Source organism: Populus nigra, chromosome 12, assembly GCF_951802175.1.
Source record: "Populus nigra chromosome 12, ddPopNigr1.1, whole genome shotgun sequence".
NCBI lineage: Eukaryota > Viridiplantae > Streptophyta > Magnoliopsida > Malpighiales > Salicaceae > Populus > Populus nigra.
This window is the reverse complement of record NC_084863.1, coordinates 550,883-567,760: the sequence shown is the minus strand read 5'-3', so window position 1 is coordinate 567,760 and position 16,878 is coordinate 550,883. Positions and strand designations below refer to the sequence as shown.

General features: G+C 34.5%; 2 protein-coding genes across 3 annotated transcripts; one reads left to right on the top strand and one right to left on the bottom strand.

Annotated features, from left to right (window-relative positions):
* Nucleotides 1–283: 283 nt before the first annotated feature.
* LOC133668933 (uncharacterized) lies at nucleotides 284–1,713 on the bottom strand. 2 transcript variants are annotated; one of them, XM_062088940.1, is made up of 2 exons: nucleotides 1,573–1,713; nucleotides 284–901 (listed from the first exon to the last, which is right to left on the bottom strand). In XM_062088940.1, the coding sequence occupies exon 2, from the start codon at nucleotides 895–897 to the stop codon at nucleotides 481–483; it is 417 nt and encodes a 138-aa protein (XP_061944924.1). In that variant the 5' UTR covers nucleotides 898–901; nucleotides 1,573–1,713; the 3' UTR covers nucleotides 284–480. The 2 variants fall into 2 exon arrangements, with proteins under 2 accessions (XP_061944924.1, XP_061944923.1); XM_062088939.1 differs by lacking the exon at nucleotides 1,573–1,713 and adding an exon at nucleotides 1,021–1,420.
* A 481-nt stretch (nucleotides 1,714–2,194) lies between these two features.
* Nucleotides 2,195–12,724, top strand: LOC133669865 (protein SUPPRESSOR OF QUENCHING 1, chloroplastic). Its single transcript, XM_062090192.1, has 28 exons — nucleotides 2,195–2,638; nucleotides 2,962–3,062; nucleotides 3,146–3,202; nucleotides 3,283–3,377; nucleotides 3,715–3,814; nucleotides 4,242–4,300; nucleotides 4,400–4,524; nucleotides 4,803–4,935; nucleotides 5,420–5,507; nucleotides 5,717–5,801; nucleotides 5,995–6,055; nucleotides 6,161–6,236; nucleotides 6,616–6,726; nucleotides 6,894–6,989; nucleotides 7,586–7,708; nucleotides 7,797–7,994; nucleotides 8,267–8,371; nucleotides 8,542–8,606; nucleotides 9,060–9,153; nucleotides 9,398–9,555; nucleotides 9,736–9,785; nucleotides 9,901–10,019; nucleotides 10,303–10,410; nucleotides 10,639–10,731; nucleotides 11,309–11,345; nucleotides 11,600–11,847; nucleotides 11,930–12,079; nucleotides 12,314–12,724. The coding sequence occupies exons 1-28, from the start codon at nucleotides 2,257–2,259 to the stop codon at nucleotides 12,476–12,478; spliced, it is 3,282 nt and encodes a 1,093-aa protein (XP_061946176.1). The 5' UTR covers nucleotides 2,195–2,256; the 3' UTR covers nucleotides 12,479–12,724.
* Nucleotides 12,725–16,878: the final 4,154 nt, after the last annotated feature.

Below are 16,878 nucleotides of genomic sequence, written 5' to 3'. Positions count from 1 at the left end.
TTTGACTGGAACCAGTTCAAACTAGATTTTACTTACTTATGTAGCAGAAATTAAAATAGAATGAAACTAGGATCCTAACTTGTTTATTTTCAGTTTGTTACCGAGCATGGAAGAATGAATGTTACAGCTGCATAACTTATAGTCCAGCATACTGCTCATCATGCAGGTAATTGCAGGAGGCCTATTGAACCTACAAAGTTTAACTCAGCTTCTTAGATGGATTTCATTTTTCAAGTTGTTCATTCTTTCAGCTACTAATCCTTGAAAACTAGAACTATACCACTCACAAGCACACTAGTCATGGCCTTTATTCAAACACAGTATTAAGCACAGAAGCAGCAGGCCTAGAGGCAAGATAGCCATGACATATATATACATTACATGAGTAACATGAGCACTTTGCAGTTCAATACCATAAAAAAACTTAGCAGTGTAGACCACTCTATATGCTATAATTACATCGCTTTGACTCATGATTGATCAACAACCTTTCTTAGGCTGGCAATCATTGGTAAAGGAATGGTGAGTATCAGTAGATGATCCAGAAGGATTGCCATAGTTCCCATAACTGCTGTTGGCCTCATCGTCAGTGCTGCCCTTGTTGTCACTAGTAGAAGGGCTGCTAGTTGCGTTATCATTCTTGGTATCAACTGCGGGCACTGAGCCTGTCACTGGATTACCATAGGTGCCAACGTTTCCTGGTTGATTATTCGGCTTAACATCAGTTCCAGCATTGTTCACAGCATCTAGTTTACCATCCTGCTGCACATTAGACAAAGGCTTATCATCAGTTTTTTCTGCCTTGATTTCCTTCAATAGAAGCCTTTGAGCACCAACTTGAAGATCCAAGAATGCCAGCCCTAGCACAAATACTACTGCGACGGTCGTCTTCATCATTAACCTGTTATTTTCAATCAACAGCAGATTATCCAAGTATGCAGAGGTATTAAGATTAAATAAGTAATTTACTTCTAAACTGAAATTTAACTAAAAATGGTATTTCCACCCACTCTTACGTACCTTATATCCCTTCTCTAGTGCGATCATTGGTTGATTAACATTGCATCAAGGGAGCAAATTTATAGAAGAAACATGTTTATAATAATCATGATTAGTGAGAAACTAAGATTAAAATGTGAGCACAATGAAGTAGTGGAGTGATTACGAACTCACAATCTTCTGGCCTTATTGGTGAGGCCACACTCAGGTGTGCTTGGAAGGGGCCACCAGATACAGTAGTAATTATGAACAAGGGTGAAAAACAGATCAGATAATCTGAATAAAGGGTTGAGATTTTTACTTGGTTTTGTTTATATTGAGGCTTAATGATGTTTGCGTTGTAGGGCTCAGCAAGTGCAGCACCAAAATATACAGTTTATGCACTATGAATCTACCAGCTAGCAATGGCATGTTAATTGGTTGATGACATAACAATAAGATCATTAATAATTTGAATACAGACAAGCATGCATCCTGCATATGCTCTAGGTAAATTGTAATTATGGGATCATAAAGTTGATCTGATTGCTAAGATAAGTTATCTAAGGGGTAAACATGGAGCTAAAAACTGACCTTCGCTTCTGAAAAATGTTGAGAAAATCAGGCTCTCATGCTGAATTGGACCTGTTTGGGCTATCTAAGCTCATTACAACCCAAGTTACCATATAAGCATGGGGCTAACCCTAGCATGAGCTCATACACTTAACCAGCCAGGTCCATACCCTTTCACCCATCAAAAAGAGTGGTGATAAAGCACCCAATAGGTTAATTATAGGGTATTTGAGAATATTTTAGTTATTTTTAAAATATTTTTTGTTTAAAAATATTTTAAAATGATATTTTTTAATTTTTTAAAATTATTTTTGATACTAGTATATAAAATAATCTAAAAAAATATATAAAAAGTTAAATTTAAACAAAAAAAATCAGAATGAAATTTCAAAAAGCATACCCTTTGATGGGTCAAGAAGAGTGGTCACCAAATGGATAAAGCACTAAATTATTCAAAGCCCCACAAATAAACTTAGCAAAATCAAAACCATTTCTCCACCACTAAAAAGATAGAGAAACCAAACTCACTCACTTGTACCAATTTACCTTAAAAAAAAAAAAAAAACTCCAGAAGGGACCAGTTTTTCATAATATAAAACATTAAGGATTAATTTTGTTCTAACAAAATCCAATAGAACTAAAACAGGCCACCGAGTACCCGCCACTCAAAACAGAATCAGTTTAACCACCAAAAAAGGGAAAAAAATGAAAGGCCAAGCCATGGCCATGAAACTACTATCCCCTCCATCTTCTCTATCAAGCCCCAGATGTGCTAAATCTCTTTTCTTTTTTACTTCCAATCCAAAAGGGTCAAAACCCATCTCAAGTTTAGTCCAACTTTTCCAACGGAGGTCAAAAAATTTAGTCTTTAATAAAAAAATGGAAGTGAAGGCATGCGTGAAGGTGGAGCAAAAGAATGAAACTGAAGTAACAGGAAATGAGTGGGGTAAGGTATCTGCTGTGCTTTTTGATATGGATGGAGTGCTGTGCAATAGTGAAGAGCCTTCAAGAATGGCAGGTGTTGATGTTTTTGCTGAGATGGGAGTTGAAGTTACAGTGGACGATTTTGTGCCATTCATGGGCACAGGTAATATATATAGGTCTTAAAATTGAAATTTTGTGATTTAATAAAGTAATTATTTCTTCTTAGATAATAAATAAAAATAATGTCTTTGGATATGTGGTTTCAATCGGTGAGGATTTCAATTTCAGCAATTCTTTTTTGTTGCTTAAAAAGAACCCAAACGACTTCTCATTTGATATTTGGAGGACTTCTTGTTCCATTTTGTCAATGCTTCTCCTTTTTATTTCTGGAATTTGGTGTTGGGTGACAGAAATCTGATTGTTTGAGATGTAAATTTGATTGGAAGTAGTTGTCTTTTTAACTGCTGACTTTCTTCAATGTATTAGGTGAAGCAAATTTCTTAGGAGGTGTTGCTAATGTAAAGGGAGTCAAGGGATTCGATACCGAAATGGCGAAGAAAAGGTTCTTTGAGATATATCTAGATAAGGTGGTTAATGCGAAGCACCATCCAAGTTTGCAATGCAATATGAATTTGTTATATGACGCCTAAAGTCTTTTCATATCTTGCAGTATGCAAAACCGAATTCCGGAATAGGATTCCCAGGTGCCCTTGAACTCATTACTCAGGTATGAAATCCCAATGATTCAGAATTCGCATGATGAGATTGTACTGAGGCTATATTAACATAGTGCCTGCTGTACGACAGTGTAAAAACAAAGGCCTGAAAGTTTCTGTTGCATCTAGTGCTGATCGTATCAAAGTTGATGCTAATTTAGCAGCTGCTGGCCTACCAGTATCGATGTAAGCTTACCTATTGTTTGTCCCGTTTCTCTAGTTCTTCGAATAGCTATACAATTCCATTCTTTACATTTTGCTGATAATCACTGAAATGCTTAGTACTCAACGAGTTGTATTACCACCAAAATAACAAATTCAGGAATGTCAGATTAATTCCTCACTCAAGAAGTTAAATTTTGTTTTCTAAAGTAAAATTGAGCTTCATATATCTGGGCAATAGAGCAGTTACTCCATACATCTACCTTTATTGTGAAAGAATAGTTGAGAGATGATTGTGTCTGTTATGGGTCAAGAATTGGAGGATTTCTGTTCTGATTATTTGTTAGCGGCTTTTTATCAGGTTTGATGCTATTGTATCAGCAGATGCTTTTGAGAATTTGAAACCAGCTCCTGACATTTTCTTGGCTGCATCAAAAATCTTGGGTGTGCCCACTAGTGAGGTAATCTAGCTGATCCTGGGTTTAATCTTCTCTACTAAGGTGCAAGAATTATCAACTCAGAAAAGTCATTGCGTATTATTAGCAAAACAGATTTTTTTTTTTCTTTTAGACATTGAATTTTATTAAGGGAAAAAGAGAGAGAACAAAACAGAGGATAAGATATCCTCCTTGAACTGAGACAACTTAGCAAATTTCTGAATAAAAAAAGAGTTATAGGCTAGGGTAGGTGTTATTCTCTTTGATACCCATCACATTTTGTAGAGGATTCCAACACTAGTACCGCCTGTCACCACATACTACTTTTTCTTGTTGATAGTTTATTATCGTTATATCTTCTTTTCTTATTTCAACACTTATTTTGGTGATTAGCATTTTTTTTCATGTCTATTTTGGTCATATTGATGGATTTTTGCCCACCTTTTCCTAGTGTATTGTCATTGAAGATGCACTAGCTGGAGTACAGGCTGCAAAAGCTGCACAGATGAGGTGAAAATGCCAAATACTTGTGTATTTGGTGTCCTTGAGTTCTGATCATTAAATTCCTCCTTTTCTTATTCCAATGATACCATTCTGTGCTTCTTGCAGATGCATTGCTGTCACCACTACATTGTCGGAAGAAATTCTAAATGATGCCAGCCCATCTCTTATCAGAAAGGAGATTGGGAATATTTCGCTTGATGATATTCTCGATGGTGGATCTGGTGGCTATAGTATGTAGTCCTGAGAATATTCTGAAAATGTCATTTGTAACCATCAATAATGTAGACTTTTCAAGCTGCTTTGGTTCCATATTTTAAGAACCGTGACTGTAATGATTGGAATTCATTTTTCATCAAAGATACAGTGCTTCAACAAGCACAACGAATTCAGTTTTATAATTGGCTTTGGATTTATCTTAAGATTGCAGATAATAACTTTTTCCTTGCTGGGTAGTAGTTAAGGTTAATATTCTCGCTGAATAAGATCTGATAAAGACATACGATTGCAGATGAGAAGATGCAGGGACCTCAGGTTCTGCACACTTCTGCACAAACTTCAGTAGCAATGCTCGAAGAAAGAACAGAAAATGGGTCAATCCTTAACCAAGTTGCTACCAATGACAATGTTTCCTCAATTAAGGGGTAAGAGAGGTTCTATTTATTTGAAATACTGGATTCATTTTGATTGATTTGCTTTTCTAAAATCTCAAAATAAAATAAAATAAATGAAATCTATGTGGCACCTTCTTCATCTTAATGACAAGCAGTGGATCTGAAATACAAAACCACAGACTGCTGAAACATTTAGCTAGTCTTATGGCTCCCTTGCAATGTGTTTTAGATTATTTGGAGTCTCTTTGGTTCATACCTTAATAGGAAGACTTTCAAACACTGCAGTTTTGATGGCACAAAACTTAAACAGTTGTCCAAAATGATTCAAAATAAGGTTTGGCTCACAATGCATTTAGGAAGCTTTCTTCCATTCATCTCATTTAATTTCCTTAATCAGTAGCTTTTGAATGTGAAATTCTTGGTGGCAAGATGTATCAAAATGATTTATTTCCAACAATGAAAAACTATTTTATAACAACTTCAGCTTGAGGATGCAGAAATAATTTGTGGACAGGTTGCAGGGTTCTCGGCGTGATATAGTGAGATATGGCAGTTTGGGTATTGCTCTTTCTTGTCTGTACTTCACCATCACAAATTGGAAGGTAATTGATATAACAAAGAAGACCGTTACAGAAGTTGTATTCATCAGTTGAATCCATGTCAATCGCTACAGTGATCATTTGAATAACCAGGAAAATGTAGCTTTGAATTTTAAAGTATTCGGTTGTTATAGATAGAACAATTTTTTAAATTATTACAGTCTTCTTGTCATTTTACTTCTTTTCACACATCTATGTCAGCACCTTTTCAGGCAATGCAATATGCTTCACCTAAAGGTATATGGAACAAGTTGTTTGGAGTTGATACCCCATCCTTTGAACAGAATGAAAGTATAGGTATTTGTCATCCTATATGAATTCATCCAACATGATATTTTTTTTCTGTCGTTTGTGTTCTGATCTTCTCGAGATGCACTATGTCAAATCATGAGGCATCCCTTACAGTATCCATGGTTGTTTCGAGTCTTTTTTGAGTAATAATTATATCCAAGATGAGAAATACAAACTCATTTAACTTTGCTTGTTTTAGGCAACTTAAAATCTTCAAGAGTCAAACAGTTTGTAAAGTATATATCTGATCTAGAAACCAAGTAAGTAACAAAGCCATTTATTAACTAAATTAAATTTTCATGGCAATTTCTGTTTACCAAATTTCTATTTAATCTGTCTTGAATTTTTTATCTTTCATGTGTCAGGGGAAATGCCACCATTGTGCCAGAATTTCCAGGAAAACTTGATTGGCTGAATACATCTCCACTTCAGTTTCAAAGGGTAAGTTTCGTCTAACTCACTTTTCTATTATAAATGTACAAGCATTAGAATCATCGATGTTCAATATTTACATGGTCTTCTCCCATTGGCTTATTTTTACTCTTGAAGAACATGTGTGGCAAAATACCAAACTTCCGTAGTAGATTGCTCTCAACTTCTCAAAAAGCTATCAGCTATCTAGTTATAAACTCCCATATGTTCCATTGCGGTATTCTTTCTTAATTGAACTATGTACTATCTTTGTCTTTTAGAACACTGACAGATTCTCAAGTAACAGAAAACTTTCCACTTTTAATATATACATAGATGTGGCGTTTATACTTACTATTTCCTTCTATTTTGGTGAATTAATGCTAACCCTTTCAATCCCTTTGAGCAGGATCTGAAAGGAAAAGTGGTTCTGCTGGATTTTTGGACATATTGTTGTATAAATTGTATGCATGTCTTGCCAGATCTAGAGTATCTGGAGAAGAAATACAAAGATGCACCGGTAACACCCTTGCCTCTCCTTCCATGCTGATGCATATTTTGTATGACATCTTGTTGATACTTATTTTCATTGGCTTGCTCATCAATTTTATTAATTCGGGATTCCATAGGCTCCGTTGTTTACTATACTTTGACATAAAACGTCTTTTATGTGCTTATATTCCACAGTTCACAGTTGTGGGGGTACATTCAGCTAAGTTCGACAATGAGAAAGATTTAGAAGCCATCCGTAATGCAGTCTTACGCTACAACATCTCTCACCCAGTGAGTCAAATTTTGGAACTTCTATGAGCAAAATGTCAATCTTTTTCAAGCATTTTGGGCATTTTACAAAACAAGTATACTACATATCTAGTATAGTGCCATAAAACAGAGAAAACTTTCAATAGTTTCGCATATGAAGAACCAGAGGTGAAAGTGACATCACTCTGGAAATTATCCTTGAGTATAGCTTTCAAAGTTAGCACTAATATATGTAATATCATGACACTAAATAATGCATTCACTAGCTTAGGGTTTGGGTTATGTTAGATGTGTGCTTCTACTTGTAGTGTTTTTCAATTTCTTCCTTTATCTAGCTAGCATAGTATGGGTGGGCCTGCAATGATAGTCCAACTAGAAACAGTTACAAGCTCTAATTTTGGAAAGAATTTAATTCTGCAATTGAACTTCTTAATCTTTCAGGAACCCTAAGGCTATAATGGTTATTTTGTCCGCCAAGCAATTAACTTCTTGAGGAAACCACATTTTAACATTTTATGATATCTGATGAGCACTTATGACATGTTAACTTGAATGAGTCTTTAGTTACATTTATTAAATTATAGATTCGTCTTAACAAGTCTTTCCTACCAGTATAGGTTGTCAATGATGGAGATATGTTTTTGTGGCGTGAGCTAGGTGTCAGTTCCTGGCCTACATTTGCCATTGTTGGACCCAATGGTAAGCTTATTGCACAATTATCAGGAGAAGGCCGCCGAAAGGTACAACTCACACATGTATAATATATTATACATGCTTAATCTCAGAAAATTTCAATAATAAGAAAGTCCTCTGTTCTTTTCATTTTAGGATCTTGATGATTTAATAGAGGCAGTGCTTTTGTATTATGGTGAAAGGAAGATCCTGAACAGCAGACCAATTCCTTTGAGTTTAGAGAAAAACAATGATCCTCGCTTACTTAGCTCTCCTTTGAAGTTTCCTGGAAAGTTGGCTATTGATGTGCTAAACAACCGACTGTTCATTTCCGATAGCAACCACAACCGCATAGTATATCCTCTCTCTCTCTCTCTCTTTCACACACACACACACACACTCGCACAGCAATACAATTCAGGTTTGCATATTCTACCTGGTAGTGACTGCAGAAATGAAAGTGTGGTTGGTACTTATTGCCAATTTAGTAGTATCAATTCACACACATTCATTGATCATCATCATCATGAGCTGCTAGAAAAACACTAGAAAATGGTCCAGTAAAATCCTTATCCAGTAATATAAACTTTACCATAATGTAGATCATAAATATTTTTTGAGTTCAGGTGGTCACTGATCTAGATGGAAATTTTATTGCCCAAATTGGCAGCAGTGGAGAGGAAGGACTGCGAGATGGTTCTTTTGATGATGCCACCTTTAATCGCCCTCAGGTGAGGATTTAGTCTGTAAGCTGTTTCTCCAGATATCTGTTATGGAGAAAAAACTTTTTAAGCACTTCCCTATTCACACGTCCATTTATGCATTTTGAGATCAGTCATCTTATATTCTCACTTTTGTGCTGGATATTCATGCTGAACATTGTGGTTTAATGCTTATTCAGGGTCTGGCTTATAATTCAAAGAAAAATATCCTTTATGTTGCAGATACTGAAAACCATGCTTTGAGGTATGTGCATTTTAGAACCAGTCTTTAATTTTGTTGCAAGCCTTAGATGGCTCCCTTTAGTTTTTGTAGAGGGAGATCTGAAGTTCTCAATGACTTGTTTTACGCTGAAATTTATCTTCCCAAGACACCTTCCAGTGCTGTTTTTTTTCCTGAGTAACAAAATCTTAATTGAGGTGACCTTTTCTTAGAATCTGCTTGGTAATTTGAAACTAGAATCAGAGGTCAATGAGAAAAATATGCTGAGCAATATATGAACCTAAAATACATGTCTGATCAACCATAGTTCTTCTACATTCTTGCAAGGATACACTGTTAGTTTTGTAAGAATTTCCCAAATTCTAACTATATCCCTCTTTTCCAGATCTTATGTGAGTTGAAACGGTTAAAAGTTGCATTGATAACATCATGCTAGTTATAAGTGAGTTTATAACTATTCAGTTTTTATTGCTGTAGGGAGGTTGATTTTGTCAGTGAGAAAGTGCGAACTCTTGCTGGAAATGGAACAAAAGGTTCTGATTACCAAGGAGGTGGAAAAGGAACAGATCAGGCAAGACCCCAAACACATGGAATTTGGATACATTTAAAGCATTTGGGGCATCCTTAACGTTTCATGTTGAAAATTTGGTTATTCCTTGTTTCATTAAGTTGTGAACATTAACGAAGAAATTTTGTTGTTTAATAAAATATAATCAAATCCTTCCTAGTATGTGCTTAATACATTTACAATAACTAAAAATCTTGTTGATCAACCTCTTACTTTAAAGTTAAAGACTTTTTGCATTCTATTTCAGGTTCTCAACTCCCCATGGGATGTCTCCTTTGAGCCGGTTAATGAGAAAGTTTACATTGCAATGGCTGGTCAACATCAGATATGGGAGCATGACGTATCGAATGGAGTTACTAGAGCCTTCAGTGGTGATGGTTATGAAAGAAACTTGAATGGATCAAGGTAAGCAGAGTAGGTTTATCTTAAATCTTTTTCTCCTATTCATTACATTTTCAGCTTTCTTCAGTGTTTCCCCAATGTACATGCCTTTTAAAGTTTCTCTTCACATAAGCAATTTTTACATATTATAGGTTCTGTACTAGATTCTGAACTGATTGCTTTTGTGTTTTGTTATGGAAATAGCCCTACGAGCACATCATTTGCTCAACCTTCTGGAGTTTCATTATCTCCTGGTAAAATCTTGGGATATTCCGACAGCTTTTTGTAGCTTTCAATTGATATTAAAATATTCCATATGAAGCTTTGACTCTTATAATTGTGGACATTTCACTTTGACCCTATTCATAGATTTCGAGCTATATGTTGCTGATAGTGAAAGTAGCTCCATTCGAGTGCTTAGTCTACGAACAAAAGGAACAAGGTTGCTAGCTGGTGGTGATCCAATTTTCCCTGACAACTTGTTTAAGGTAATTCTATTTCTGATTAAGAAACCTCTTGTGTTTTGGACATACATTTAGAGGCCATTATCCAAGTTTGATTCCAGAAAGTGATGTCCTGGAAAGGAGAAATAGTAGACATTTCTACAGTTCTCGCTTTTCATGAAACGATCCCTGGAGATTAATATATCAATTTCTGATTACAGATATACACCAAACTAAACCTTTTTAAAGTTCATTTCCAGTAAATGCTATATTTTGCACTTAATGATCATCCACTCATGATTTATTCCTATAATATTCAATTTTGCAGTTTGGAGACCATGATGGTATAGGTTCCGAGGTACTTCTTCAGCATCCATTGGGTGTATTACACGCCAAGGATGGTCTAATATACATAGCAGATAGCTATAATCACAAGGTAATTTGATCTTAAATGAAAACACTTTGAAATTTTAATTGTCTAGGCACACAGCAAGTAATATGCATCTGACATTATCTTGGTAGCTTCGTAATTTTTTTGTTGAAAATCCATGGAAGTTCGTTTCAGCACATCTGTACTTTCATCTGCGCTTAAAATGTTGTCATATTGATCATAATAAAGGATTGAACATCATTAAATTGCTTTAATTTATCCTTCAATTTTCAGATCAAGAAGTTAGACCTAGCTACTAAAAGGGTCACTACAATAGCAGGAACAGGAAAAGCTGGTTTCAAGGATGGAAAAGCACTAACTGCCCAGGTTAGAAAATGGTGCAAAATGTACTTCATATTCTTATACAGGAACCTGAAGTATCTTTTACGTCACAAATTGTTGATATCCTTCTACAGGAACCTGAAGTGCCTCTTATTTCACAAAATGCATATGCTTGATACTGTTTTCTATTCTTCAATACCATTCCATTTTCTCGTCTAAAAGCACATTTGATTTGACTGAGCTTTTCTAAAAAAGTGTTTCCAAAATAAAGTACCGCCTATTTCAGTATATGTCAATGTGATGATTTGGAATTTTTCCATTTTCATCCACTTCTAATAGAATGTTTGAGAACGGAGTGAGCAACAATCAGAAAGATAGCAGACAACTTGTCTTGGGAGATAGCAGACAACATGTCTTGGGATGTTTCTGCTTTTCGGAGTTGGTCATTATTCACAAAAATTCTTCATCTTGATCATTCCATTTTAAGCTCGTGACAAGCTCTTAATGTGTAAATGTCTCTAGATTTTTTATAGGCTGCAGAACATTATCGGCTTACAGCTTACTCCTGCTTTACCAAGCTGCCTGAAATACCAATTCTAATGCATTGATTTATTTTCTTCAGCTCTCAGAGCCGGCGGGACTCATTGAAGCTGAAAATGGTGATTCCCATAACTCTTATATGCTATATACAGTAGCCAATTTTTTAATTCACAGTTTTGAAATGTCAGCATCATTTTGTGAAGATTTTAGATGTGCTCATCTTTCCTTTCTTATCACACACTTTTCGTTAAATGACTTAGTTTGGCTTTACTTCCCTCTTAATCAAGTCGATCCATTTAAATTGTTTTCCATCAAATAAATAAGTTTCCTTCCAAATTAACTTGATTTGAAACCTCTCCTTGGTTATTTGCAGGAAGGCTTATCATAGCTGATACGAACAACAGTGTTATCAGGTATCTAGACCTGAACAAGGGAGAAGCTGAACTTCTAACTTTGGAGCTGAAAGGAGTTCAGCCTCCAGCATCAAAATCCAAATCCTTGAAACGTCTCAGGAAACGATCATCAGCTGACACAGAGACAATCAAAGTTGCTGGTAGTTCATCCAGCGAGGGCAACTTGCGTATCAAAATATCAGTACCTGAAGAGTATCATTTCTCAAAGGTCTCCTAAGATCCAACCTCGTTAATATAGTTTCCTACCAAGTTGCATATTATAACCTCCTCTTTTGTGGATTCAACTACAGGAAGCACGCAGTAAATTCAGTGTTGAAACTGAGCCTGAAAACGCAGTGCTGATTGATCCCTCTGAAGGCTATCTAAGTTCAGGAGGAACGGCAAGCATTCACTTTAAGAGATCTGATGCCTCACCTTCAATGGGGAGAATAAATTGCAAGGTATGTCTTTATTTTTTTGTTTTGTAATCCAGTTTGACAGCAAAAGACAAAGGTTAGAGCATATGTTTTACATTCCGAGTATGCATTTTCCAAGGAAATTCCATGTAGGCATGTCTCTGATGGACAGCTTACAACTTTCCTGATAGTAGTATTCAAGGAGAAAAACTCCATGCTAAGCTTACAATTTCCTGTTAGTTATTCACCAAGAAATAATCAGTTTGGATCATTTTTCAGGTTTACTATTGCAAGGAAGATGAGGTCTGCTTATACCAATCACTTCTCTTTGAGGTACCCTTCCAAGAAGAAACTCCAGACTCAACCCCATCAGAAATCACACTTGCATATCTTGTGAAGCCCAAATCTTCACCAAGCAATTTGCAGCTACCAATTACCGGGTGATGGATTCCCATGTAAATGCATTGTAAGCTTTTCTTTTTCAATTTTATGCTATATTCACCATTGAACATTGAAGTTGATTGGATGAAGCAGTTTATCTCAGTAAATCAAAGAAAATGATACTTTTACTGGAGTTGAAGATGTCAACAGATTGTCACATGTAAATCTTTGCTTGACATTTATGAAGAGAGAACAAAATAAAGAGATTAGTGAGCATTGCAATATAGAGATTGCAGCCCTTTCTTGTCACCTCTGCTCTTCTTTGCAGCCCTAAAAACTAATTCTATAGCATATACCCTTTATGCTTTAGAATCATTAGCCATAATGCATAAACCACAGCTCGTAAAGTAATCCCAACAAAGGTTATGTATGGCTGACCAACTTCCCTACTGTAAATCTGTAGGAGTTGAGCAGAGCCTCTCTTACCCCCATCCTGGAATAACAAGTTGAAAATCACTTCAAATTGAAGCAAATCCAAGACAAACAATTTAAAATTCCTTTTCTCATTTAATTTCAAGGAAAATCACTCACAATTAACACAAGAAGCAAATGCATCATTAACCTTAGCTCTCAATCAGAACCAGAATTCATAAGAACATGCAGACTAGTCATCTGGATTCATGAATCAGGACTTATTCATTCTTTTTTCTAGATAAGATGCGCTGTTATGCTTAATCCATGCCAATATTATCCACACAAATTGGGTTTTAAATTCATACATGATGCAAGAATAAACTGCCCGGTTACTCCAAAAAAACCTAAATTGATGGTAGCTGGCAAATATGTTCTTATATTCACTAATCATGGCATCTCAATTGTAAATCCAATGATCCTTTTTGTGTACGTACCGCGCCCCATCATCATGTATCTCTAACACTTTTGTACAGACTACCTCTTCGAGAGTCCCAGTACCAGAATTTTCATCCCAAGAACAAGAGGATGCTCATGCATCAATACATATATAATAAATATACCATATAAATACTCTTAGAACCCACGTATAAGAGTATATAATTATGCTTCAGAAATCAGCAATAAGCTCCGTTCCTCGCATAATAACCAGAGCTGATAACACAAGATTTTAAATGTAACAATGTCCACTTGGATCACCATACTTTACTAAAACAGAAAAAAATCATACTAAATCAATAGATAAATACTCATAAAGTCAACAATTCAATCCGAACCCTAGATTCCTGCCAACTTCAATCTTTATCTTGAAGTTGACTTGCACGAAGAATCAGTGTTTGCTTGAATGGAATGCTTAAATTGTTGTATGGATTAAGGGAGACAGGAAAGGGTCAAGTTCTTTTCTTGGCAGCAGGTGCCGACACTGAATAATACTTACTCGGTGTCATTTTTCGTAAATCTTTGCGTACAAGATTGAAACTTAGGACTTCCTATGTATTTTCCTTCGATGCTTCAAAACTGTGGCATGCACTTGTGCTCCACTTACAGTAATCTTCATGATTTGTCATAGCTGGTTGTTCCATTTTCTCTTAAAAGTGACCGTGACAAGGACTGCCAGGATAACTTGTAGGTTAGGATCTATCCTCAGATTGTAGTGTTGTAGGAAAAGTTGCATGAAGTAGACATGGATGCTCTTAGGGCAGCCACCGTCTACTGCAACCACCCCCATCTGAATTGTACATATATCGGTCGGTTTCATTGACATGTTGGTCATAGTTGTTAGATTGTGTCCACTTGAAGTAACCTATTGATCCGAGAAACTCACTTTGAAGTTTAGTTTGTGCCCGTGATTCTGGTTGGATTAATTAGACGAGATATTTAGTTGAAAAAATCTGTTTAATTGGGTTGAGTTTTTAATGATCGATTCAAACTTGGCCAAATCAACCGTTAAGAAAGAAAAAAACAAAAGATTATTGTTTTAATAAAAATAATTAAATAAAATGACGCTGTTTTAATAAAAATAATTCATGTTGATCTGATTTTTCAAGTTCTTTTTAAAAAAATGATGTTTTTTCAGACCAAATTAAGACATTATCGCATAATTAATAAAGGAGGTCTTAAGATGAGTCGGCACATCCATATATTTTTTCGTCTTATCGCAAAGTACACAATCATGGGTCGATTTGTGATGATAATTAGTGTTTACTAAGTCAAGAGTTTCCATGCCATCATTTCATTACTAATTAAATTAATTATATTAATCAACTAACATAATTATTGTGGTTTGACGTAAACTAATCAGAGAGATTGATTGCCTATCAAGGCAGGCAAGCAGCACTCGTGCACATTCCATTGGCTAAATAAATGATCATGGGAAACAAAATAATATTTATTTTCTTTCTTAATATATATTAGCAGAAATTCATTAAACAAGATTAGACTTAAGCTATACCTAGCAAATAAATTTATAATTAATTAATGGATGGAAACAATCTCTGCTTAGCTTCTTCTTGATCATGTATCATCATGTGACAAGATCCAAATACTGTTTAACCAGGAAGGTTCTAAATCCATTATTATAGTACAAGTTGCCTCTTAAAACGCGTTAATCCCTTTTTTCCACCAAATCTTATGTTTATCCTCAGCATAAATCTTCTCGCCATGTCTGTCGACGCACATGCAAAGTCATATTTTCTTGATTAATAAAATTATAAAGAATTATCGAGAGAGGTGCATATATATATATATATTTTAATTTTTTTTATATACATTCTGGATGATCAACTTAATTTCACCTTTTTAGGTTGGTAATAAAAATGGATAATTGAAACCCTAAAAATATCATACATTAAACAATAATATCATGGGAAGAAACTCATTAATAACCTTAGCCAAACTCAGAGAGGCAACCTGCTAGCAGTTTAGAACAAGCGGTTCTGTGAGTAATAATAAAAAAAGAGAAGTGGGTTGCCTTGTGAAATCTAAATACTAATATATATATATATATATATATATATATATATATATATATATATATCAAGCAAAGAAGAAACTGTGATTTTAGAGCAAATGAAAAGCATTTATTATTATTATTATTAATTTAATTAGAAATGCCATGTTAGGGAGCAGTGAAACATAACCAATCAATTTCTTTTGTCTGGTAATATATAGTCACTGGCTATAAACAAATCCCATGTTTCCAGCTATCAAGACTTGAATTAAAAATATTTTAATTTGTTGAAATCACTAATCTAAGCCCTAATTGGCTTATCCATAGGAAGTGGTTAAGAGATGGATAAGGAAGAACATAAATAGCTAGACAATCCATTAAAGAGATAACACAATAATTGATTTGGGCAAATCTAATAGATCACAAACCAGCTTGTTATATCTAGTTAGGGCAAATCTTGTATTGTTAATTAGAGCTTGGTAATTTATTAAAAGTCTAGAATGTGTATTTGGATTAAATTTTTTTCATCAAATTTAATGTTTTTTTAATTATTTCTTATTGACGGTTTGGCATTTATGTATCTAAATCATTCAATGATATTTTAAAAACTACTTTCAAATACTGTTTAAACAAATACGTTAAAAAACATAAATTTAGTATATATTTGGTAACGTGATGCATGATATTTTTTTAAAAAAAAATTAATTGAAAATATATCGAAATGATGTTTTTTAATTTTTTTTAAATTAACACATCAAAATAATTAAAAAATAATTTAAAGATTTTAGTCGTTACACCACAACTTGGTGATCAAGAAAATAAACTTGGACAAAGAGATTGAGAGTGATTAAAGGCGACTGTAATTTAATATTGTGGTGGAGTGAATTGTGCAAGATTAATGCTTTTATTCTATAAATTAAATTTCATTTCACGTTGACTCTTCCTTGATGACACATTCAAGCATGTCTCATTGAAGGAGGCAAAGCTCTCTGGCATGTCATGAGGCAATGGGAATCATCTGATTCTCTCAAGATTTTCTTCATTCCTATTAATTATCATTTCTTTTTAACCCTAAATTCCATTTTAACCCTAATATTGTTGAAGGCTTTATTTGCTTCTTATACCTCTTCTCTTCTGCCCTCATGTTCCATGGCAGAAATAAATTTTAATTATGACTGTTTCAGAAGTTTTTTTTTGCATTTTTGCATTTTTGTTTCGCGTCACGGTATAAAATCTCAAGAGATTGATTCAATAGTTGAAAACTTTTGTTTAATTTCCTAGTTTTATAAATTTTAACTTTGAAACATTGTTTCGAGACTCGGTCGGCTGGCCTCATGAGTAGATTCAAGTTGGGTGGAGCCAGAATTTTTTTTTAATAATTTTGACCCTAAAATTATAATTATGACTTTGCTGATATTTTTTCACAAAACATCATAATTTTAATAGTTTTGAATCTTTTAAACATAGAATTTAAAATTGTTCTTGAAGGCAAAGTATTAATGATATTTTATTATTATTATTATTATTATTATTTTCTTTGTAG